This window comes from Choristoneura fumiferana, chromosome 18 (genome assembly GCF_025370935.1).
Source record: "Choristoneura fumiferana chromosome 18, NRCan_CFum_1, whole genome shotgun sequence".
Lineage (NCBI taxonomy): Eukaryota > Metazoa > Arthropoda > Insecta > Lepidoptera > Tortricidae > Choristoneura > Choristoneura fumiferana.
In genome coordinates, this window is record NC_133489.1 from 8,061,450 (window position 1) to 8,089,109 (window position 27,660).

General features: G+C 37.5%; 1 protein-coding gene across 2 annotated transcripts in view; it reads left to right on the forward strand.

Moving 5' to 3' along the window:
* Positions 1-15,426: 15,426 nt before the first annotated feature.
* dve (SATB1_N and homeodomain domain-containing protein dve) overlaps positions 15,427-27,660 on the forward strand; it is a 90,178-nt gene continuing 77,944 nt past the window's right edge. Inside the window, exon 1 of one of the 2 annotated variants that reach the window (XM_074101193.1) lies at positions 15,427-15,600. In XM_074101193.1, the coding sequence (XP_073957294.1) occupies positions 15,514-15,600 (87 nt within the window). In that variant the 5' untranslated portion in view covers positions 15,427-15,513. The remainder of the gene's footprint in view (positions 15,601-27,660) is intronic. The other variant, XM_074101195.1, reaches the window with a different exon arrangement.

Sequence of the window (27,660 nt, forward strand, 5' to 3'; positions counted from 1 at the left end):
AAAAACGATAGCCCTCATTATTGGGAGTTAAAAATAAAAAAATGACAAACATTTATTAATTACTCAATAAAAGCACCAGAAATAACTCTAACTACTAATTTTACTTAGCACTTTGATAATACGAGTCCAGCATACGGTCGTTCGATTCACAAACTGCAAATGTAACAGTAAAATAAAATGACATAAATAACATTTAATTACAGTAAATCAGGTGTTACTTTGCAGAGAGAGAGAAGAAGGACTAGCCTCGTTCTCTACTCCCACACAGCTGACGAGCTGATTGTAATCCAGTTCATATAAATATAATGCCATGTCTACAACGAACTACTCCCACCTATATCCTACCTGTAAAGCAGGTATTCATGCGGGGCGAATTTCCCGGAATCCAGCGATGATCCTGCGCATCTAACTACTGCAGCATCTTTACAACCCAAACACAATACAAACCAAACCAAAGTGCACTGCATTAAGGTGCAAATTGTCTCAGCAGGTTGACGGCAAGTTATGATGTTTTAAGTGTTAAGATTTAAGGGTAAGCGTCATAGTTGCCTCGATAAGATTGATCGAGTGGGGTAAAGAAGATTATCTGCGGGAAAAAAACGGTGACTTGTCAAATTCGTCGCATTCTAAACTAGGATTGACCGTCGATTTCGGATCGGTCTCGGTTCTTACAAATGGATTTTATGGGATTGGAATTGGTTGGAATTGGGAGTTTAGTTGTGCGAGTGACTTATAAAGTAAACAAGAGAAGATGATATAATTAATAAAGAGGTATAAAAAAAAACTGAAGAAATTGAAATAATTTTATTTTCTGTGTTGGATAAAACATTGAAAGAACTTAAATGAAATTAATGAGGTGGAAGGACGATATCTGCCGACAGGTGGGTGGAGGATAAAAGCATATGGCTGTCGATCGCCAGGCGTGGAGAAATGGAGAGGAGGCCTTTGTCCGAAGACGAACGAACTAAGGGCTGCTATGGATGGATGGAAATGAAATTAATTAAAAAAAAATATATTAAAATTAACATAAAATTGTACCTAACAATCAAAAATTTAAATAACAAAATGATATCAAATGATCCCTTAAAGTGTTAAGTTTATCTTTGTACAGACGAGTTCATAAACTTGTAAGCAAAAATTTGATAAAAAATATCTGAACACGCTTCTATGCTGTTAACAATTATAGTCGTGTTCAGATATTTTGATCAAATTTTTGCTCACAAGTTTATGAACTCGACTGTACATATATCTCAGTGTTTGTTAATTGTTTATATTTCTTTATTTTTTTACAATAAAGAGTTTTCACACATACGTACAGCCGAACAAATTGAATGGTGACCCAGGGTGGAACCTTTGTGCTACTAATGTTATGTTGACGTCTCGTACTTTTGTCAAGGAAATCATGGTGAAATTGGTTATTCAAAGGTTCCACCCTGGGTCATGATTCTATTTGTTCGACCGCACATACATACGTACTTACATACTCAAAAGCAAAATGGGGAAGAGGACTAATGATCTGATTACGCCATGATTTGATAATAAATTATTCAAAATTGCTTGAGCCCTAGCAGCGCCCACGTGGAAGAATAAAGATAAGGCCTGTTCACCATCCCATGAGAATTTAGACATATATATATATATATATATATATATATATGCATATATATATATATATATATATATATATATATATACCTTCTTAGTGCATGCATATACATATATTATTATCTATGATGAGTACGCAAGTTATCACCAAAACCTAATATTAAGGGGCTGTTTCACCATCTATTGATGTGTTAACTGACGGTTTAATGTGATGCCGTCTCCGTCTATTCGAACAAATCAAATAGAGACGGCATCACATTTAACCGTCAGTTAACACTAATCAATGGATGGTGAAACAGCCCGTAAGTCTCTAGCTCCAGTGATTTAGGCTATGGATTGTCTGCTAGTCAGTCAGTCAATTACGGAACAATATTATTTTATAGGTTTTTGCTGCGACTTCGTAGGCTTTGAACCTCTAGGATTACACATGTATTTGTCAAATTTCAATTTCAGCAGTTTAGACTGTGAATTGTCTGTCAGTCAGTCATTCAGTCATGTCACTTTTTTAAAGGTGTCTAAAATAGACGTAGATAGCAGCACAATATCATGTAGGTACAAGCAATAAAAAATAGACCCTCTTGTTCTGAGAGGAGGCCTGTGCCCAGCAGTGGGACGTATATAGGCTGGGATGATGACAAGCAATAATAAATAGAGAGCTAGCTAAACACCGGCAATGTACTATTTTTGTTCTTATAACTTTAAAAGTAACCTAACATATCCTTAAAACTTACCGAACCTAACCTTAAAACTAAAATGACCTCATGGTCCAGTTCGTACTCTACCTAAACTTGTCTACGGGTCCTGGCCAAAGCACGCTGTTAAATTCCAAAACAAACAACAACAAGCGACAATACAGGTAAAAATTAACAGATTCTTTGACGGCTCGGTAATTCTATTGTATGATTTATTGGATTTAGTGAAAACAATCGTAATTCTTTGTTACAAATAGTTTAAAACGCCGGGGGCTAAGCTCACTGTCACCTTTATTTATTAAGTGACCGTACAGGAGATGCTGGGCAAAGATGTTTTGTGTTAGGATGTTTTTTGTTAGATCGCTATTGAGCTCAAGCTCTGTAATGGCCAGATCCCTTCGGCTTAGTCATTCGTTCCAGTACAACATTGGGAATCTCCAGTTAATTATGTAGGTATTTGGGACGAGTTACCTTGCTATTCCGTGAAACATTGAAAAAGTAGGAAAGAGTAGTAGATATTGAATTTTATTTATGAATGCTCTTTTCGCAAAAAAATACTTTGGCTAGCTGTTTCCCACGACTCCGTCTGCGTAGAAGTATGAAAAATAGTTTACGTCCTATTCTCAGACCTACCGAATATGCATAAAAAATTTCATTAAAATCGGTCAAGCGAGGAGAATGTTATATACATATTAGAAGATTGTTTATATCAACTAGAGATCTATGGCGGAGGCTCATGGTTTTCGCTCCCAGCGCAAACCGTTTTTGCTCTTTTTTCATGTTTTTTTTAAAACCATCATCTAGCTATTAAATCAAAGTGTAGTACAGTCACCAGCACCAACATTTGACACAACAAACGTGCATAAAAATGTCTGATACGACTCTATTTTGGGCCTGTGGCAGGACGTGTGACTGTATACACCGGAAAATGCTTCGCTGATGGCAGATATTAATGCTGGTGACTGTACCTACACCGGAAAATGAAAATAAAACTCGATCGAGAAAAAAAGAACTTAAATTTCAAAATAGATCAAAGCTAGTTGTACTTACAGTCGACTTCATAATGTGAGCAACTCAATTTGAACAAGAACACGACTCTATTGTGACAGTAGTTAAAGCCAAGAAACTCCTGATCAAATCCTATTCTAAAGTTTATGAACTCATACAAATCTTACTGCTGAAAAAAAACATTCTTAACTGCAAGAAGACCTCCACAACTCCCGTGAACGTATGTTAGGCATAGCTAAAGCAATAACACTTTAATCGTTTGATTGGTACCACCTCATCCTCCGTCAGTCGCGGCTTTAACAATTCATTAAATAATTTGTTGGAAGATGTCCTACGCTCCTTGTTCGAACCGCGGTCTCCCTCGAGTTTTTCGAAAATGGCCATTTGTTATCCTGTGCTATATGGCCTGCCTAGCTTAAGCCTGTCAAAAGGCCCCTGTTATCCCTGGTGCAAAGACACCCACCCATCAAACTTTAATTACATTAAGTTAACTAATTAGTAAACGTATAATCGACAACATTCGATTTGACGTCGTCGATTCTGTTAATACCGCTGCTTGAATATTCAGTTGTTTGATGTGAATCTGCAATTAACGGCAATATTATTATAAATATTATACGGCTTGAACTTGAAGCTTTACGTCTTCTTTAATATAGCTGGACTTCAGTGATAACTCCTCTGCTCCATCTCACCACACTTAATCTTATATTATTTTAAACATTTTATGTAACTATACCTGCACTTTGGGAATCGCCGTTTTCTGTAACCTATGCCTTTGGCTATTTCCAGTTATGTCGAAATTGACAAAATGAATCGAACATAAATAGTCGAATGTTTGTAAGGCCTATAAAGTTCTTCTTATCTTTCTTTCGCGACAATAGATATCCATTCCGCACAGCAATAAGGATTACTAGGAAATCCACAAAAAAAAAAAATGAGAACTACTGCATGAAATTTTTTGTTCCAAAATCGCTGGTTATTGGAAAGATGGTAGGCCAAACAATAAATTATTGGTTTTTAAATGTAAACTGCTAAATATTCTTTCCGAATACCTAAGTGGTATTTCACGTCCGCATGTTGGCTGTGGTTGACGCGTACCTACTGTCAGAAATAAGCACACAAATTTATTTTGTGCTCTTATTTCTCAGGCTGTTTTCAGAACTGTGAAATTGAATCTAGTACGTAGAGGCCTGACGTAAAATTTCTGTTTTCACCATTTGAACCTAACATCAAACAAGTGAAGTTCAATTTTTTTGTTGGCTTCTCTAATTACACCCCACTGAACACGATTCGCGGCCACAGTTCTTGCTTGCAATTTTGCGAAGATCATCGCTCCACCTAGCCTGAAGGCGTCCCACGCCACGCTTTTGTGTCACTAACTACTTAAACTGACCTCACAATGTGCACTATTTGCTCAGGAGAGGTGCTCTGCTAACACGAGATACCCCACAAATATGTACGGTACCCCCGGTGCGCGAGTCCGACTTGCACTTGACCGGTTTTTATGTCTATTCACGTCATAGCTACTAATATAAAATTTACATAGCTATAAGTTTCCTATGAAACAGACAAATTCGCATATTAAAGGAATTAATCTCCCATCGCACAGCGGAGATAACAAATTTATATCAAGGGGGGCGCCCCCACTCCCACCACCCACTCACATTGTCTTAGTATCTTTAGCTGTAGTAATATCACGCTTGCTTCACCTGCTACCTAATATTATAGCTTCATACTTAGTAAATGTAATAAGTTTTATTTATTGTTATGCAAGTTGAAGTGACAATGCAATGGGCGGGCCACATCGCTCGAAGAACAGATAACCGTTGAGTGAGAATAGTTCTTGAGTGGCGACCACGAACCGGAAGACGAAGCCGTGGCAGGCCTCCCACTAGGTGGAGACATCGTGAGAGCTGCCGGCAACCGGTGGATGCAAGTGGCGAGTTGTTGTTCAATGTGGCGTTCTAAGGGGGAGGCCTTAATTTGTTCATCAGTTAACGGTCTTCCGGCTTCAGCAGTTTAAGCATGAGTAGGTTAGTAGGTAGAGGAATAAATCAACATGATATTTATTATAAAAAGGCTCCATCGTTTTGCACGATTCAGTTTCCATGATTGTACCCATACAGTATACAGGGTGGAAAAGTATTACGACACCTGGATGAAAAGTACTCTCAATACTGAAAATATAAAATTTGTTCAAAGGAAAGCTCTTTTATTGTTTTTAATACAAAATTGAATAAATATAAATATTTTTGAAAAAGTTTTTTTATTGCGTTTAGATGTCAATATTAAATAAGTCAGTTTATTACAGAGATTTGATAGGTAGGTTCCATAAAAGTATCGACTACATTGCTTTTTGTATTTTCGTCGGTTCGATCCCCGATGTGGCAAGTGTATTTTCCAAAATCTTCAAATGCAAATGTAACTTTAGGCAGCTAACTTCACACCAGTCAATTTTACATACAATGATTTTGGTTCTATTGTGTTATTTGTATACAAATGCACTTTTGTTTCTTTTTAAAAATATTACAATATAACACTATACAAGGTACTCTTTATTATACATTACAATATATTAAGCAGTAAAGAAAACAGGTACATAAATAAAATCAAGGTAAGAAATAGGCGGTCTTATCGCTTCAGAGCCATCTCTTCCAAGCAACCTTTACAATACAAAGAAATAAGTAGGTAATTATCATATTTCTGTTCAGTAATTTTTAGTATCTTTATCATTTAAATTACTTTCCTTCCGGTGTCGTTAAAACCGTCCACCCTGTATGTATAGTCATTTCGTTGGTCTATAGTACAACCATTTGTACTATAACACAGCGTGTCCAAGCCTCCACGTCACCCGAGTACAGGTAGTGATAAAAGTGACGTCTTATCTACAGGCCGGATCCCGCTCGGATAGATAAGCGCACAATGCTAGTCTGGCGCTCCATCGACCGGTGGGCGTGGCGAGACCCCGCCCCCTTAGACAGAGAGCGTCTAATCTGCCGGATAACGGATAAACCTAACCCGGACACACCCGTATTGGAGGATGGTTTAGCGAATGTTAACGCCTAGCCGTCCTATTGGAGCCGGATTAGGATAGGATGAGCCTTATGTGCCAGTGTCACTAAATAAATGCTAAGTAGGTAAGAGCTGGGAGGTCGCAGCCGCAGCTGTCTCACTTTTTCATAAAAATGTCCATCGTATGCTTGCAAAGCACATTAAATATTTTTACCGTGACTTAAATAACAGATTAAATATATAAGAATGTAACAAATACTACTTAGTTTCACAGCTGTATTAGGTAGGTACTATAAAAAATATCCACTATTATGGGGTTGCAAAATATTTAAATATTTGTTGACTATTTTGTTTTGTTTTTTATAAAGTTTTTTATTAGGTGTTATATCTTGTAATCCTGTTAAGATAATAGTCTCATACATCGCTTTCACCTATGTTTGCATAACTAATTCATACAGACGCGAATATAGCTATTGTGAAGCGTGCATATGATTAAAGATCGTTTGTGAAACGTGATAAGGTTCGTTTTTGGTTGGTAGACGTGGTTAGCACAAAACCTTAACAAGATTGGCGGAAATAACGTCTCCTTGAAATAAATTAAGGATGAATTGGAGACAAAAGAGTGACGCGTGAGTCGCGTATCGTTTGCTAGTTTGAATTTGGAATGGTTTTAGGGTGACTTAGAAGTGTAGGTACCTACCCTAAAACTAAAGCTTAAGAGCGTTTATACCTGCTGAGCTGGTAACGTTGCATTTTTGTTAGTTTTTCGCGATTATTCCATAAAAATTAAATGAAAATTAAAAATGTGGTCTGATAGAACTCTTCTTAATATATAAGAGTTAATGTGTCTACTCCAATAATTAGTCGTGATAGACTTTTATATTCTTTAAAAACGAATTAATGTTTATTAACGGCCTTTAAAGAAAATAAAAGTCTATAACGAATAATTAGCGGAGTAGAAACATTAACTTATATATTAAGAAGAGTTCTATCAGACCATACTTTTAATTTTCACTCAATTTTTATGGAATAATCGAGAAAAACTAACAAAAATGCAACGTTGCCAGCTCAGCAGGTATAAACGCTCTTAAGTTGCGGTCATACTGTGGCAAAGTAGAGTGATTTCAAAAATTACTTACAAACTAATAGTTATAGTTTATTTAGACGCGTATGCAAGGGATTGGCCTGACGATGCGCTGGACCGGGAGACGTGGAGATCAAGAGGAAAGGCCTTTGCCCAGCAATGGGACACTATTGCAGACTAGAAAAAAAATAGTTAGTATAGTCCTCAAGAGGGATTTATAAAAAAATATAGTCAAATATACCTCTCGTATTGGTGCCAATTGTCCCATGAGACCACCTACTAAAAAAAAAGTTAATGCGTCAATCAGCTTTTTAGTGTAGCTTGTTGCGATGGTAGATAACGTCTCCACAGTTACTTCTTAAAATGTTTTATGGGATACAAATCCAAACGTTAGGAGTTGTGACAGTTTTAAGGCAATTCCTTAATGGCTCATCTCCTAAGCATGCTAATATTATAAATTGCAAACCTTTTTCTAAGAAAGTTTATCACTGACATCTCCTGAGCTACGGAAAGAATAAGAACGCTAAAAAGTTAATTTACCCTAATATACCTACTAGGCTTTTAAAACGTAAAAATTATTCGAATGCAGATTTCGTTGAGCATTGCCCCTACTGCTGATAAAAACGGATGCCTTATTAGGACCGATATGACATCAAGGTGGTTGTCCGGGGCTATTACGAAATTCGAAAATCGAAGTTCGTGTCGTTCCGTCTCTCTCACTAAAAAAATAAATAAAAAATAAAATAAGCGTCAGCCGGACGGCAAAATACGAAGTTCGAATTTTGCACTTCGTAGTAGGGCCTCTGCACCAACCTCCGCAAATTTTTGTTGTCAGGCCTGTGGACGAACACGCCCTCACATCGGTCTAGTCAGTCACAAAAGACGTTGTACTCAGGCAACACGCCAAGACTCGTCTGAAACAGACGCATAGGGCTAAATAAAGCCTAACCTATGCCCGCGGCTTTAACCAGGGGCATTATTCTCTAACACACTTGGAATCACAATCGTTCTCGCCACTACTTTCTGTCACACGACATAAGACGAGGGTAGAAAGCGGCGGTGAATGCAATCGCGTACTTCAACGCGTGAACGGCCTCAGTCATCCGTCCATCTCGTTGGTGTTACAGCCTGGATTATTGCTACGAGTATTTCAACTGCAGTTAACTAGGCCGGTGCAAATGATGTCCATTCTCACGTTAGTAGCTAACACTTTGTAACATTACAGCCAATCAGCAGATTACTTAGTGGAGGCTCTAATCGTGATAATTGGGGACCATTCAAGGATATTCCGGCATACGTCGTTCTCGTTCTACACAGAGATGATTATTTTTAGTGTAAAGTGCCTTGTTAAATTTGAGTGCATATGCAACCCACAGAAACCAGCGTTGCTGCACATAACGTGTGGCCACATGCTGAGTAGATGCCCTTTTTGGTGTCATGTCGTGTCTCTACCTAAGTTAGTTTGATTGTTAGTTTTAGTGTTTTAGTCTCAGTACTGTAAGGTGGTGGTACCTACTGATGGAACCAAAATAAATCTCTCTATTTTTTTTCTCTCTCTCTCTCTTTCTGTTTCAGTCTGATTTATTAGGTGATAATTTTGCAGAAGTAACCCGTAAATAACCCGTAGTATAAGTAAATTTGACAAGTAAAATATTAAATTGATTTATTTAATGACTTTACGCGACTTTACAGCCGGCAGACAGCCGGTGAAATTACTGGAACTTGAGGTATCCCATCTTAGGCCTCTAGGCTGGCAACGCATCTGGAATACCCCTGGTGTAGCAGATGTTTATGGGCGGTGGTGATCTCTTACCATCAGGAGACTCACTTGCTCCTTTGCCATCCAGAAGAATAAAATAAAAAACTACATTTTGGTAACACATATCCGCTATGGTTGCCTACGACAGGATACGCCTAGTGAGACCAAAGGGTAACAACATAGGTTACACATCTGGAAAAACGCTGCCAAACTCCAACTAATCTGTAACTTAAATACTTAAGGTTTTACTTTTTCAATAATAAACTTTACTTTAAGCAAGGTTTAGCAATAACAGATGATCGACTTTTATATTGATTTTTAAAATATAACAACGTGCACCACGTTTTTTGAGTCGAGTTTGATGTGTAGTAGAGATAGGGCCGTGTGTTTCTTCATATTATTGTACTTATTGCAATTAAAATGTAATTATCAACAGTTAAATTAGCTAAGAAATTGAATTAGCAGATATTCTATACATTTTTCTAATGAATGACGACAAGTGACAGACACGTTATTATAAGAAAAATAAATATAGAACGCTCAAATAGTAACCTCGTTATGACAAAAACTACTTTTACCTCATATTGACTGAGCCACATCCCCATAGCAGAATAGAACAAAGTAGCCCAATCATCGTAACTTTTGGTCGTGTTTAAATCTGGTTCCGACGTAATTAGGAGGCTGTGGCGCTAAAAAGATAAAAGATTTCGTTGCGGCGCTAAGTGGTGACAGTTACGGCACTGTTTACGTATTCTGTGCACACATCGCACCTTTAAAAAGGCACCAGTTAGAAGGCCACTCGAACTGATACTAAGTTTTGTAGTCAACGCTTTAAACGCCGTTTTGGAATGAGCGCTGTTGTGACATGAGTCGTTTTATTCCTAATGGTGTGCCGTACCTACTATTAACAAGTCACTGTTCTAGAGTGTCTTTACATTATCCAATTCGATATTTGAAGTGATGAATACAGTTCATACGTTTTACTTGCGCTGATCAAGATCAGCATATTATGCATGCTAGATATCGATATCTTTCTGAAAAGTGTGAAACGCTCTTAGAATGAATCAGAGTTTCTATCTGTGCTATGGTTATCCAATTTCCGTATCGTTTTAAGTATTTTGTATAATAGTAACAGTTACTTAGATAATGGTGTTTACTCGTATCGAAAGAGATCGCAAGTAAATGAATGAAATTATTTGAAGTAATTTATTGGATCAGGCGTTACTTTGTGGAGGTTCATATCAACGAACTAGAACAATTACTTTGCTCACCTTATGACAGCTAGAAAGCCTACCTTAGAAAGCTTACCTACTACAAAGTCAAAGTCAAAATATCTTTTTTCAATTTAGGCTATGACAAGCACTTATGAATGTCAAAAAAATCTACCACCCCAATACGTCTGCCACACTATAGAACACACACAGCCATCTTGGATCCACAAAGTAATGTCTGTTTCGAGCTCATTTTTTTTAAAATAAGTAGTACACATGTAGGTACTATGAGTAATCTGAATAATTTAATTGCCAAATTTGTTAGATTATTTTGAATGAGCTCCCGATATTCCCAATTGAATCAGGAATTAATAACTGAGTTGAGTTACACAGCCCAAAATTTATCTCGACGGAATGCTATTACTCATTTACGGTAAGTACTTACCTACTTATTTAAGTAAGTACTTGTAACTTGCAAGTTTTGTGTAAGTCTAGGTACATGGCTTGATTGATATACATGTACTACTCCGCAAACAAGTAATTTTTAATTACAATGAATTTTTTATTAAATCATTAGCCGGTTGCCCGCGACTCCGTCCGCATAGAATTAGTTTATCGCTATTCCGCGGGAACTTTGCAATTTTCCGGATTAAAAACTATCCTATGTCCTTCCCCGGGACACAAACTATTTGTATACCCAATTTCATCTAAATCAGTTCAGCCGTTTAGACGTTATGAGATAACAAACAAACAAACAGACATAAACTTTCGCATTTATAATAACTACGAGTATTAATGGAATGACTGAGTAAGGAGGATGAAAAATATTACACTTTCAGACAAAATTCCTTTTAGCTAAAAATCATCATCATCCTCCCAGCCTACTTACGTCCCACTGGTGGACACAGGCCTCCTCTCAGAATGAGAGGGCTTAGGCCATAGTCCCCACGCGGGCCCAGTGCGGATTGGGAACATCACACCATTGAATTACTTCACAGGTGTGTGCAGGTTTCCTCACGATGTTTTCCTTCACCGTAGCTAAAAATAATCTAGGCAAATTAAATTTTCATACGCGAGTAGGTATTTGTAATTAAGGTTAGAGAAGTGAATTTATGTCGCATTTTACTGACAGAGTTATACTTGTGATCATTATTTGAATTAGTATTGTACGAGAAGGTATTGTCTTTCCTCGTGGTACCACTGAATAATAATTGTTGCTCTACAAACAGTAAAATAAAAACTTAGGAGAAATTTTATTTCCAATGCCTAATGGTATTAAAAACTACAAAATCATAACACATACGTCACATCTTTAAGACTTGATTTGACATATAGACGTTACGCTATGTTCTATCACTTAAGTATTCTATGGCTTTGAGAGTAGCTTTTTTATAATAACCAGAGCCCGGAATTTTCACGGCATTTTTGATCTGTCATAGTGACCTCACTTATCAACTCTATCAAAATAATATCGATAATGATATTATCGTAAATCGTAATATCTTTTATAAAGACACTGATGGAAAAATAATTAGCACTACAGCAGACTTTGAATATGAAATTGAATTGTTAAATTAGAAATTCTTCATCTATTCATTGTTTTCATTGCATAACCCATATTTGTCTATTTTACATTTTCGACTGCGCACAAGTTAATTTGAAGAAATTGCTCTTTAATAATAAAACCGTCTATTGTTCACCTCTACTTTTAATCTTTTTTAACATGTGTATCGATATATCGATAGGTATTGAATATCGGAAGTTGATAAGTGAGAAGTCACTATACAGATCAAAAATGCCGCGATAATTCCGGGCTCTGATAATAAAGTACAGTCACCAGTATTAATATCTGCCACAGCGGAGCGGGCAAAAATATCTGACACGTCCTTCCGGCCCTAGAAATAGAGTCGTATCAGATATTTATGCACGCTTGTTGTGTCAGATATTTGTGCTGGTGACTGTACCTATGTATTTTATTACTTAAATGCAATTTTTCAATATGATTCATTTTTGAAGTAAAGTTTGTGCTAAATTTTATAGCTGAACAAAAAGCCCCAGTTTTAGCAGGGTAAACTAAAGGGTGACCGATGGGGACATTGAATTTAGTACTTAACTACCATTATTTTTTGCGATAAGTGGTGCTGTTATTGAATGAGAGGCAGAGGATCTTGCGGGCAACAACTAGTCCGATTATGCGCTACGGAGGACCAGTTTTTGGAATCACATCGTTCTAAAGTACGGTCGAGGTGAAATATATATTATTATTTAAACCTTACTACCTTGTCCCTGACACTAACTAGTGACAAGTTATTTGAAGTTCGAGTAGATTAGAATAAAATTACAGTTCTTATTAATTGATCTTTTCAACAAATCGATACTTCTATTTAATATACACTTTTAAATACACAGATTTTTTTCCATTAACGAATGATATTTTCGATCAATGCAATTAAAAAAAAATACAACCGAATTGATAACTTCCTCCTTTTTTGAAGTCGGTTCAAAATAGATGCCCATGTATGTCACATAATGTGTCTTAGTATTGCGTAGATTGTGTAGGAAATAAATAAATAAGTAGGTAGGTTGATTGAATACCGTTTGTCCCGGATTTTTGTGTCGTTATTTGCAGAGCGTATTTGTTAACTACAGCAATTTAATTGGTAATACGAAGATGAGTAAATAAAAATATTGTATACCAAAATAAATGGTTTATTAGCCTGTATATACCTATCGCACTTCTGGGCACGACACGGTTAAGGATAACTGAAAGCCACATAAATAAATGGCATCAAAGTTTTTCCGTTAATCGTTTATTAAGAAAGTTAATATGACTCGGTCGGCACTGTCGAGAAGCTGAGACAGACAAAACAAGTGCAGTACTGCGCGTGCCACGAGTGAAATGAAACTATGTATGTCTAGCCGGCGCGTGCGTACTTGTTAATAGAAAAATTGCGAATAAATTCGTTTCATTACATACAATGGGTGTCGTTATCGACTAATTTAGCGGCGTTGAGCACAAATCTGACATTATATTTGGATCCAATATGGCCGATGATATTTAGCGTGCTGAGTTAGTTGAAAATGACACCCGTGACAATATCTGGCGTTAAAAGCAATCTTGACAATTAAAAGCAATCTTGCCTTCTACCGCTACAATGTCAGTGGGATAGCAGTAAAAATTTATAATAAACTCCCAACTAATTTACTAGAGTTGCCGTTCATTTCATTTCAAAGTGTCAAAATGTCATCCGACATCTTGGATTTCAATGCAAGATTTTTTAGATAAGATGCGGTATAATAACATCCCCGGTACAGTCACTGGCATTAATATCTGCCACAGTGGAGCAAGCAAAAATATCGGACTCGTCCTTCCGGCCCTAGGAATAGAGTCGTATCAGATATTTATGTACGCTTGTTTTGTCAGATGTTGGTGCTGGTGACTGTACATCATACCGTCTAGTCCATACACCAAGCTTGCATAGTACCTACCCCTTTTTAATTGTTAGTTATTATTCCAATTCATTACACAACTAAGAAATCATCGTAACTGTAGCAAATTACGATTGTCAATTAATTACTTATTGTAACTAGGTATATGTAATCTCCATCACTACTAATAACCATTAGTCGATTGAACAATAAAAAATGTCCAACACTTTTTTGCAAACAATGATTGAGTGACTTGTTCTATTTGTTTTTTTTTTGTATTTTAGAATTTATCTGAATTAACGGTAGGTACGGTCGCGGTGGATGCGGAAAGCACAAAACCGGTCTGAATGGAGAGCCTTGGGGGAGGCCTATGTCCAGCAGTGGACGTCTTTCGGCTGACATGATGATGATGATGAACGGTAGGTACAATCCGCGCGCGAACTAATAAAATAATTTCATAATATATAACTATAATAATTTACTGTTTTTAATTGTGCTTGATAGACCGACAGACGAACGGACGGACAGCAAAGTGATCCTATAATTGTTCCGTTTTTTCCTTTTGAGGTACGGAACTCTAATAAAACAAACCTAGCCCCAATATCTGTATCCTATATTATCAGCAGTATTTTTTTATACTAACGCTATTACATTTTTTTGACAATGTTGTCATTTGAGTGTATGTTTTATTCACGAAAAAGCAAAATTGGCACTTTAGTTCATAATAGGTATATCTTTACTGTAGGTACCTGGATAGGTACTTAATGACTCTCATATATCTACCAGAAAAACTCATCTAATTAATATAATGTTACAACCAGACAAACCCCTAATGCTCACATTAACCGTTATAACAGTCTCCAATTTTAAACCGCCATTCTTTTTGAAAATTATGAAAAATTAGCTGTTGGCAATAACAGTTACGGCGATAACGACCACGTACAATATTAAGGTGAGCTGCGACAATTTTTCCTACATCCCGCCCGCCATTGTGATTTATCTAATGAATAAAAATGCTTCCTAGTTCCTAAGGATATTGCAATTAGCCAGTGAACGCTTTCGAAGTAAATTAACACATTTATTTTAAGTGGGCAATGACACTAAATGGTATTAGCGGAAATAATGTGCCGATCATATTTTAAGTTTAATAGGCCTCTTGAACCCCCACTGGGTATACAAACGTACATACTTTTTTACACGCTTTATATTCTAACAATGATATAGCATATAAGGCCTTTTATAAGTAGAGTTTGTCTTCAAAGCAGTGAGAATCCTACGTGCTACAGCTAAACAAAAACTATAAGTAATGTCGGTTAAAAAAATAACAATTATGGCACGTTCAAGCAATGAAAAGAAAGGTAGAGCTCATTGCGCGATAATCTGATCGAGATAACGAACGTGCAACGTAACAAATTAAGCGGCGCGTAGCAATCTGCGAATTACAAGTGTAAATAATGCTGCCGCCCAACCGCCGTGGGCCGGGCTTTGCCGTGAAAAAAAAAGAAACTCGTTAAAAATAGCGGCTTAAAAAAAGAAAATGCTGTGAAACGGGGGAAGCTCGCTCGTATCGGTTTTTCTCGCGGGCGGTTCGCTGGGCGGGGCCGAGCGCTCAGTAGCGCGCCGCCGGCCGGCCCGAGTGCACGCGCGTGTTCTGTATACTGTCCCCGTTCAGTGGATTTTCGGCATGTCGATGTCGTCGTGAGTCGTAACAAAATGGACTTTCAAAGTGCTATGGAGACATTTGCTGAGGCGTGGGCCGCGGCCAACACTGTTAAGACGGAAAACAACGAAATGGCGCAGGTCAGTTGCAAATAGTAAAAAAAAGATTATGGCAAAAAAATAACCGCCAAACAATAAAATTATGTGGATGTATTACCATCACACAGGTTTATCACCTTTTGAGCTATTTTTCAAGTGCTTAAATTGGAGCTTAATTTTTGTAAATGTCAAAATGTCACCCTAATATTCATGCCTCTGTTATGAAAACAAACGAATGCATCTTTGTATGCAGATAGAGTCGTTTATACGATGTTTTAGAGAACAATTAAACGAAAAACAATAACCACTCAAGTTCATCAAGATAACAAACTATTTGCATTTAATAATGCGACACACAATAATTGTAACAATATTACTTACATGTTTGGCTGGAGGAAGGTCATGTAGGATCATAATTATGAGAAACTAATTTTGATAAGATGGGCCGATAAAAATGAGTTAAACTAAACAAACAGCTAAATTTGAAGATAAAACGTTAAAGTACGTAATTCGGTTGCTGTAAACTCTTTTGATTCTTTATTTACTTCATTTTAAATAAAAATAAAAATGTAAATCAATGTAGGTACCGAATTATTTACCATGAATGATTTTTGGACACTTAACTCAGCACTTAATTGTTTTTCAGTAGTGTAGAGTTTATGACTTCATAAATATTGAAGTTGACGCAATTATTATTGAAAATTTGATTTTCATTCTGACAACTGTTTTACTATGGTGTTCGCGTACTTTTATTTTTTGAACTCAAGTAAGCAATGGATACTGTGCTTATTTGAGAACCAGGCAATTATGTAAAGGTTAAGTATTGTCATTATGATTTTCTGCGATCACTTTGAAGACACTGAGGTATTTTGACTAAGTATTATTAATTCAGGATCATAGCAAGTCATAGTCAGTCAGTCAGTTGTCACTTAATATGTTCATACCAAGGTTCATAATTAAAAAAAACATAGCTCACGTGTTAAAAATATTGTTGAATTTTTGTTTAGATTAATATCATGGTGACACAAATGTCAACAATAATCGTGTGGATTATTCATATTTTATAGTTGAAATATATACTTTTATAAGAACGGATCGGAATTGCAAAATTAAATTCAGTGGAAAGCATGTAATAAAGATTGGTGAGAATTTTCTCGCTGTAGACCACCACATACCTACAGATTATAGGTAGAGTCATTTACGATGATGACGCGTGCCGTAGTTCTTATTACACTGTAATTAATATCTAATTTTGACAAAATCACGCGTCTTCGTGGATGGCACTTCGTGGTTTTAAATTTTACTGATCTTCTGTTCCATACTTTCCGTGCAGTGCGGTGTCCGTTCGATCATTAACTAAGGTAGGAATTGGTAAGGCTTGTTAATTAGGATAATTATAATTATATTTAAGTCTTTGACACCACTAAACAATCGGCATGCTTTTTATGAGCTGTCAAAACGCGATTTCCCCATAGATTAGCTGATTTAATTATCTAATTCAGTAAATATAATTTTACAGTTAATGGAAAATTAATCTGATTTTCAGATGATATTTTTTTATTTATCTATTAGATCAGTGTCTTAGAACTATTAGTAAATGGTTAATAAAAATTGCCGGATTTTTTAGTCGTCAAGTACCTACTCGTATCTTATTTAAAAGGGTGAAATGCATTGGCTAGGAATATTTACTTAATTGTAAATGATTATAATCTTTACATAGTTGGTTACCCCGTTTTGATTATACACTTAATTAATTAAGTTATTACATTTTCGCCTCTTTTTCACTGTGGGTTGAAATATATAACAATTCATGAAGAACGACCTCTTTGTTATTTTATATTGTTGCACAGTACACAGTCGTTTAAGCCTTTGTATGTAGCAAAATTTTGTAACGCAACTTTTTATAGCGAACCTCATCCCATTTGCAATAAACTGTATATTTACGGCGAATCTACGAACTATTTTACATCAATTACTTGGTTAGTTAAGTAGTTTACTTTACAGATAACTTGCTAGTAACTTTTTGTAATGAATTCTGTTAAGTTACGGCCCTATAAAACTAGTAGCAGCTTGTTATGCTACTTAATTGTATTTAAGTGTATGAGATACTGCCTATTGGCTTTTCTGTGGTTTTATTTGCTAAGTAAATCGAACTAATGTATAAAAGGTTGATGAGAGTAGGTATTGAAACCTGGTTCACCTTCTCTGATGGGTCAATCAACTTTTTTACCGACACTAATCTGTCCGCGACATTTTTCAAACAATTGCAGATTTTTGTAAGTAAACATGTTTTTTCTGTAATTTAATAGATGGTGTACATGAATACATGCCATCCTACGTAAGTTCCACCTATTAAACCGTGAAATATCTTGTTGGAAGTACGATTTTTTGGTAACGCCAGAGACAATTTTGGTATCGCAGGAGACGCCCAAAGTGTCGGTAAAATAGTTGATTGGCCCTGATAAGTCTTTGATAGTTTATGTGACAGATGTATGTGATGCTGTCTCTTTGTGTGTGTTATGGTATGTATCACATGCAATATCAAGAACTTACCAGAGAGTAGCACAGTGGTTCTCAAACATTTTTGGTGACAAAACCCTGTTGGAAAACTAAATGTTTGCCGGAACCACAAAATAACACGGTTGATCGTTATGCCCAGTTTTATTTTGGGGTCTCCTTCGTAATCCATAATATCGTTTGTCCTAAACTCAAATACCATAATACTTTTTTTTCTATAAATACTTTTGACATAGGTATCATACTTTTGCCATAATGATCTTATGTCCTAATAATCATAAGCCATAATATCATATGTCCTAATACTCTAAATCCCTAATATGTTTTGTACTAATATAGTAAGACATAAAACTTACGAGTAATAATATTAAAATCCATAATAATAAATGCCATAACAGAGCACTTGTTGGCAAACAGCGACTTGCGAGCCAGAAAAGTAGATAAGGTTAGATAGAACTGAGACCCCAACAGTCACGAACCGGTACCAGAAAAATAAGTTAGGTTAGGTTAGAACTGCGACCCCTACAGAAACGAACCGCAGTCAAAAAGCATTTTATTTAGTACTAGCTGTTGCCCGCGGCTTCGCCCCCGTTGTTTTTTTCTGTATTTGCTTCCATAGAAACCTTCTTTTGACAGTAGTGACCACAACAAAAAAATAATTAGCGAAATCGGACCAGTCGTTCCCGAGTTTTGCGCTTAGCAACACATTTTATGATTCATTTTTATATATAGATAATTCATAAAAAGTGACCCATTTTTTTAGTGTATTATAATGGTAGGGCAAAAATGAATGGCAACAACTATAATTGAAGTAGGTATTGTTTATTTTTATTTAGTTTAGTACAAAAGTGATTAACTGGATGGTAAACGAGCAAGTGGGTCTCCTGATGGTAAGAGATCACCACCGCCCATAGACATCTGCAACACCATGGGGATTGCAGATGCGTTGCCAACCTAGAGGCCTAAGATGGGATACCTCAAGTGCCAGTAATTTCACCGGCTTATTCTCCACACCGAAACACTACAATGCAAGCACTGCTGCTTCACGGCAGGATTAGCGAACAAGATGGTGGTAGCAATCCGGGCGGACCTTGCACAAGGTCCTACCACCTGCAAATGTCAACCAATATTAGGACATATGATAATTAGTACCTACTTACGAAATTGGTGCAAATAAGCATTAGGATATTCAATATTAGGACAAAAAAATTATGTCTTACATTATGGCAAACGTTATTATGGCAAAAGATCATTATGACAAAAGTTGTTATGGATTTTGAAATTAGGACACCAGATACTATGGATTCCAATGTAGACCCGTTATTTTGGTAAACAAGATCATGTTGGGACTTTTGCTCCTAGGCGTTACATCCGACATGCCGTTATATCTTATATCGCTATGACTATTTCGACTGTATTTTAATGGGAAGTTTTACTTTGCTTTGGTAGTTCGAAACACTCGCGCGGCTAAACGAACGTGATGCCACTTCAGTCTACTCGTGACCACGACCGCAGCAATGTGGTAGACACGGTGAGGAAATTTTAGCGATAATTTGTCGCATTTAAGAGATTAAGGGCCTGTTTCATCATCCATTGATTAGTGTTAACTGACGGTTAATTGTGATGCTGTCTCTATTTGTTTTGTTGGAATAGACGGAGACGGCATCATATTTAACCGTCGGTTAACACTAATCAATGGATGGTGAAATAGCCCCTTAGACTTAAATGTTTCGCTCCTTGCAAAAATAGGTACTAGTCCAATAGATTATTTTTCTACTTTGTATACCTATATGGATGGTTTAAAGAAGCGGAAACGAAAAACGGAAAACTGGTCGATTGTGACAGATACGGGTGTAATAAGGTCATGCTATTAACACACGCCGCGAAATTTAACCTGTAAAATACCCATAGGCAATCTACTGATAAAGTCTGAGAAGGTACAAACTTTAAAATAATGGTTACCACTGCATAATGATCGTGCTAATAGTAAGCGACTCAAATCGCATAATTCAAATGTTTTCAAAATGGCTACCTATTTTTGTAGTGTTAAAGAAAGTAGGCAATGAAGAAAATACAATTTGTCTTATTATGCCACCAATAAGTAAAGTGATGGAATTGTACTGTTATCACTGGCCATGCCTTACAATAATAGTCCGAACGGAGCTCGAATTCGATTATTCCGATTGAATCTATGCCCCTGTTTGTAAATATCTGCCGGTGAGTTAATCCATTATCGCGGATTATTGTTCGAAGCGATAACTCTATTACCTATTGCTGATAGCGCATGTAAGAAACTACGTAGCCAATGCAAGCGTTGGAATAAAAATACCTCCGTTCAAAGAGAACAATATGTCGAGGCAAACCTGTTCTATATGAGAGAAAGAATATAATCTGGATTGTGAGAAGAAAAACTTTGATAATTATGCCATATCAGTGTTAAAAAAAACGTCACCTACAAGAATAGGCACTAAATGAAATATTAATCACGAATTCCAAGGGGCTGAAAACAAATTAGAAAAAGTGCGTGGCATATAGAATCTTGCGTAATGCAAGATGCTAAAAACTGGCTATACATTTCTCCGATTCCGAGAAAGCTGGCACTTACTCTTCACGGTACCACAACGAGAATAACAGCGTTAATAACCACAAATATTCCAAAGACGCAAGCACTGACGTATAACGTTACACATAGATTAATTTCAGATGATGACTTCGACATTTTACGCTGGTCAAAAAAACTGTATCCGCACAATTGCCAGATGCGTAGAAAGTGGCGCGTGCCGGGGCCGGGCAAAAAATGATAGGTTAGTAGTCAAATAATCCGTGCAATTGCACACGTACGTGGTACAGGTGAAATACGGAGTTCAATTTACGGGCGCGGACACAATGCGCGGGTTGGAACCTCATTACTGCGCCACGCGCGACCCGCTTTTTGTGGCCGACTGCGACGGCCGGACCTCGAGGTCGGGTGTCCGATGAGACGGTGCTGAGACAAAATGCACTGTAGCGATAAATTTAATCCAAATCGTTGGCAGTTGGAAAATTGTGGTCAGTTGCATAGTAAGTTAATGTGTGAGTAGACTTCCGGCTCGACGGTTGGATGATGCTAATATGACGGCAGGCTAATCCTGAACCTGTAAACAACCTGCTAGCAAGATTGTAAAGCTTACTAAGAACCATGTCAACAGTACGGCAAAACACATTCCACATTACGATTACATTCATCTGTTAATTTCGAACCTAATAATTTAAATTACAAAAAAATTAAGGTATGCTTTCCGTTCATTTTTACCCGACTGCAAGGAGAGGTATTGTTTTTCGATTTAGTATTTATATTATTGAATAAATAGTTTTATAATCGAATACGTAGTTTGGTGGTGTGGTGTCGGTTGGGCAGCAGGGCACGCGCTGCGCCTGCGCCGGTAATGGGCATCATCTCGCGGATAAAGCGGCGACACCGTTACCTTTCTCAAATCACGTCCACTATTGTGATATCCAATCGTCCAGAAATGAGATTGCGGCTAACAAGTTATTTACATTGACGTTTTAATATAGACGATCGTAAAAAACTATTTTAAAAGGTAATTATACATTATAATGCGGTGTCTGCAACAGCCACCGTGCGCCGGCGCGCTGCCTTTGTGACGCAGCTTAACCTCCAAGATTAATTTCGCGGCACAATGGACGAGTTTATAGTCAATAACACGTGCGATAGATATCGGTTGCGATATTGTTTGTTAATTTTAAAGTTTCGAAAGCGAACAGTCGATTAGCAGCTTCTGGGGCTGGCGCGATTGGATCTCACCGTTCGTTTTTTTGCTGAAAAAATGATTAATATAAGGGATCGGCGCGGGCGGATAAGTAGAGTTTGACGAGACGCGGGGTCTGTGACCGGCGACGCGGGAGCCGCGGGGCTGCATTGCGCGGCCGCAGCCAAAAACTAACCATAAATTACTGGCTTGCTGAGCGGCGCGGGCGCTGCGCCGCTGACGACACGCGCGCCTCTTTTTGTGCCCCTGATCCTGTTACAGCGCCAATTTCTCACAAATGTCGTATCATATGGGCACACCATTAAGAAATTGTTTGCAGTTTTTAATGATCAGCACATAAAACGTAAACACTGATACTGGTCTCAAATTTATCCTGAATTTCCGAGTGTAATACAGTGCAGGGAGTCTTGAGCTGTCGTTATGATTATCACATAAAATTATATTCGGTATGGTTACCTCAAATTTTCATATAATTTAAGATAAGAAGGCGGATAAAGAGCAGTCAGGCGCGTGGAATTTTGGTAGCCCACGGCTCAGCAGGGTCGGACTGGTTCCTAAATATATTAACGTAGAGATACAACCAGAAAAAAAAATTTTAGGATATAATTTAAAACCCTACTTTTATTTAGCACATAAACTTAATTATTTCCCATAATCGGCGACAATGCATTTGAATTACATTAGAAACGTCGAAAGAGTCACCAAAATGTTTCTTGTCGTCATGTCCTTATTTCTACAGATATTATTCAAACTGCCCTTTTTAAGAAGGTAATTTGGGACATAAATTAAGAGTTAACGTTTAAATAGCATTGAGACAGTTTTACATTCTCAGATTTTTCTTCGAAGAATGAGAAAAAGGAATGATTTTTGAAACAATGCTGTCTGCTGGGTTCATTATAGAATTCGTTAAAGGGATCATGATTGATACAATGTCCTGATATATTTATGAGCAGCTAATTGAAATGGTCGACGGGTTTGAGGCTTGTAGGTAAGATAAGTGAAGTCCGTTAAGTAATTAAATAGGGAAACGATGAAATTTATACAAAAAAGTTTCCGCATTTTGACAAGAAACGCAGTATAATAGCTCCTTATCTGTCGATTCTACAATAATGATACTGAAATGAATTACCAGTTAAATATTCATCATGTGCGAGCATACATCGGACAAAGACGAGCCTTTCTCCAAAGGAAGGCGACGCAGACGCATCTACTCTAGCGATTACCTGCTTTTTTGCCCCCTCATTATGCAGATTCTGGCGAAAAAGGAATAAATTTAATAACAAGCGTTCGTGCTGCGTTATCGAACGCACTTGCCGCTGATAATCTGCAGCGCAATTATAGCCGGCGCTCGCGCACGGCACCCAGCGTTTCAAATTCATTTTTTTTTTAATTTTCGCAATTTCGACCAGTTGCAAAATTCGCTACTTAAAATATTTCGTTACTTAATCTATTGGAAATGAAAGGCTTACTGTAATTGTATTGCGTTCTTGTATTGTCGACAATGTGTACTGTGTCTAAATTGAAATTAAATTCCGGTACTTAGTCAACCACGACTGTACAGAATGGTTGGTAGTTTGGTACACGGTGACGTAGCACATTCTTGTAATATTGAGTCCCACTTAATCTAGCTATCTGCTTAGCGGATGTAAAACAAAGTACCTTCTTGAACTCAAAATTGCATCTGTATTGCACTTGCTAATAACTTTATTTTTGTATTTAGAACAACTGGCAGGACAACAGAAATAGGAGTCACAGTATATATATATATAGACACATACCATTTATACATTTATATAAGACTTATATTTGATGAAAATTTAGGTTACCTAATGAAAGGTTTATGGTTTAATAAAAGTTGTAATGAGAACCTAAATTAGGTTAGATTATATTTCTCCCCACTTTTATCCTCCATTTGCACGTTATTATATAGATACTCAGCGATAATATGATCAGCTAAAGCAACAGCCACTTCATTATATAAACAACCACTTTATAATATGATCACTACCTGATGCTTGGCCATATCATCAAACGCTGAATACTCAATGATCTGGTAAGACCATATCAGGAAATGGGCAGCCAGAGGGATTTTTTTATTTTATGAAATGGTCAGTCACGTCATGAAATGATCACAACCCTTTAAACTTACTGTGTCCTCACTTTGTACGTCTCTTTCTCTACATCCTCATCAGCCTACACCAGTCCACTGCTGGACATAGGACTCTTCCATGGCGCACCACAGTACTCTGTCTTCAGCCCCTCGCATCCACCGCTCGCTAGCGGCCCTCTTAAGGCCGTCTCGTGAGGTCTCTTTCTCTTGTTAACTGTTAATTTCATGTGTTTTATGTATCCATCCCACCATCCCAGCCTATATAAGACCACTGCTGGACACAGGCCTCCTCTCAGAACAAGAGGGCTTGGGCCATAGTTCCTACGCGGGCCCAGTGCGGATTGGGACTCGAGGATTCGGGGTGCGGTTTTATGTATAATAAAGAGTTATACGACACAATACTTTGCTCTCCACATATAAACTTGAAGGATCACAAAGCACTTTTCTCGAACATGACATGAAATATTGACGTTGTATTACAAGGAATAGACTGGGAAGTATCACGTTGTAGGCGCTGCGGCTGGCCTGCCTGCGCGCGGTCACTCTAGCGGCCTGCAATGAAATTTCATACAAATTTCCCGCCCTCGACGGGAATACGACCGTCTATTGTTTCAACGCGAGCTGCGGCACGGCGCGCGCTCGCCGCTAGCACCACCGCCTGCAGCCGCCGCGCCAGCAGCTAGCGCGACGCGCGCACACAACACGGCGAAGAGACTAGCGTCCTGCCAGGACGCTTTTTTTTAATTTTATTTCATGTCATGTTTAAGAAAAGCACTATACAAGCCTCGGCCGGAACGTGCGGTTGCCGGCCTCGCATCCCAATATCTGCATGGCCGGCAACCCCCTACTTCCCGGCCTCTACAGTAATGTACTATTAAACAAATACCTCGTAGTAGTTTCCCTCATAGTTTAAATTTCTGGTTTATACGCTCGTATAAGTACAAAATCACAGTACGCTCACTACAGATGTTCCGCTAGTAATCGTGCTCGCAACAGTTAAACCCTCTTATATGATTAAGACGAACAGGGAATGCATGTCTCCAGACTGCGGTCCCTAATAAGGATAATCCTCACACCTGAGGAGCGCAATTAATAATGGAAGCATTGAGCCTGATACCGGCGGGATTCTAATGTTTCTGAGTAGGTAATCTTAAGTAATCTAGATGCGAAGCTATTTGATAGTCTAATTATATAAGTAGGTGATGATGCTGAGAGGGTACTTTAGAATTTATAATGTTAATGCAGCGTGAAAATGTACGCTACAATCTGAAGTAAAAAAGACATCTCATCATCATCATCATCAGCCGGAAGACGTCCACTGCTGAACAAAGGCCTCGTCTTACATATACATCTGACAGTGATGAATTAGATAAGTCGGTAAAGTAAAGTCTATGAGTAGGCCCTGATTTGGTGATAATGCTGAGAATGTTTTAGTACTTAATGAATTGATACTGTAGTTATTGCAGCGTGAATTTTTTTGCTAGACACACAAGTAAAAATACACCTTCCTTAGCACTCCGCCTTGATGGCAAAAAGTTTCTTCAGGATGGCACAAAGAATAAACAAACAAACTTCCCGCAGAAATACAATACAATACAATTACTCTTTATTGTACACCAGAAATAGTAAGCGATGCAGAAAACAGGTACACAGAGAAAATTACAAGGTAAGCAATAGGCGGCCTTATCGCTTAAGAGCGATCTCTTCCAGGCAACCTTTTTACAGAAAGAAGACCAACCTAACCAACAAAAAAAAATCAAAACCCTGGCGTTGTCATTTCAAAGTTCAAAGTCTCATAAAAGGCTGACACGATTCTAATGAAACATAGCTAGGAATCACCACAAAAAACTCACTTTCACGTAAAAACCGCATTGAAATCGGTCCATCCGTTTGAGAGCTTATCCTTATCCCTGTTTTTGCGTCGAGGGTCAAAATACACAAGTAGGCAAGCCAAAAATCACTTCTGCGTTACAAGAAAATAATCACTACAAACATAAATACAAATAAGCCATGAGAAACAAAAAGCAAACGGTAAAATACCAATCAAACCGTCAAACAGAAAGGCGCATAAAATAAAAATGTTCGCGACACCAGCACTGCGACACGTAGCAAACAAAACAGGCAGGAAAGCGGGGGCAGGGGTGCTCCGCTCAAGTGGTGGATCAAGTCAAAAATCAGCCAAAAACTGGCCCCCGTGTCTTAGCCTTGAATGGCTTAGCCCTCTGGACACGAGCAAATAGCTGACGTGGCCCGCGGGCAGCCGCGCCCTGCATACACAATGTGAGAGCAATGGGCCATAGGTGGCGTGGAGACGCAAGTTTTGTTATAGTGTCAAAATAAAAATAAATATGTCGGTATACATACTTAGTGTTAAAATAAAAAGTTAAGTTTTATGTTTAGTATTTTAAACTTACGCAATTTTCACTCATAACTATACCACACCCGGGACTTATTATGTGCTAATATTACTTCGGTGTTTCGACCAAATTGCAGTGGCTTTGGCAGACTTAGTACATAAATTTATAAGCATATTGTCATGATTAGGTCCCAGATGCAACATAATGCAGTTACTTTTTGTGTATTATGGAATCTTAATCGCAGGGCTTAGTGTTATTGGTAACCACGTGACATGAACTGTCAAGAACTTGAGGCCTTATATTGTCTAACGTGGAATCGCAATCGCATTCATTATCGTTTTTATCACCATCTTATACCATTTTACAGATATAAGTAGTGCTTTGCGTTGCGACCGTGCGCGCGTTACAAAATAAGGCACACTTTCTACTCAGATATTTTGTATTAGGTATCTCGTGTTTCGCGAAATATATAAACACAATAATAGTATTAAAAATAATAGATCGTTGTAAGTATTACGTATAATGATCTTAATAAAATATCCGTAAAAATAAAACTACAATTACGCTGTCATGGCATAGGTAGCGTGCTAGTACGTACAAAAGTGAGAATTAAAATTATCTAAAAATATTTCTATTCCTATTGAAATGATAATATATGTTAAAAGGCGTAATGTCTTCTGTTTTTACAGCATAGTCACAATAAAAAGAGCACGGCAACACTGATGGCGCTTACAATAAATTTGTACTGACTTATTTTTTTACGTAAAAACACTATAATGGTTTAAAAAAAAATTAGTCATTACCATCGATTATCATTTGGAATATGTGGGTAAGTTTCAGTAGATGTCCTCTTACCAAGACTTTCTGCTTTTTATTTTAATTTATACATAGAAGTAAGTCATTTTAATAGTTACCAGATAATACCCAAAAAAATAATTCTAATTATGATTCTGGGTCACGAAAATGTGTCGTCCCAAATATATCGTATTACTATTAGCAATAACGGTTTCACTTAATTTAAACAATTCACTTAAAAATGTGACATAATTTAAACCGAGCTACTCCATAGCCGCCATAGTCAACTCAGTAATGGAGTATTTCGTATTTGCTTCACTTTTTATTTTTTGCCGGTTCGATTACTTGAACGCGATGGCCTCATCATTCCGAGCGAAATTCGGGAGCGTCTCGCCCGTCCAGCCTCCAGATATTAATTATCGATTGACGATAAAGTATGCGTAAATATTGTATGATTATAAACCTTTTTCATTATGCTGTTACATGATATCGTTACTCGGTGGTTAGGATCTGAAGTAATTTTAGAAATTTGCTGCAATTTGAAGTGGAACGA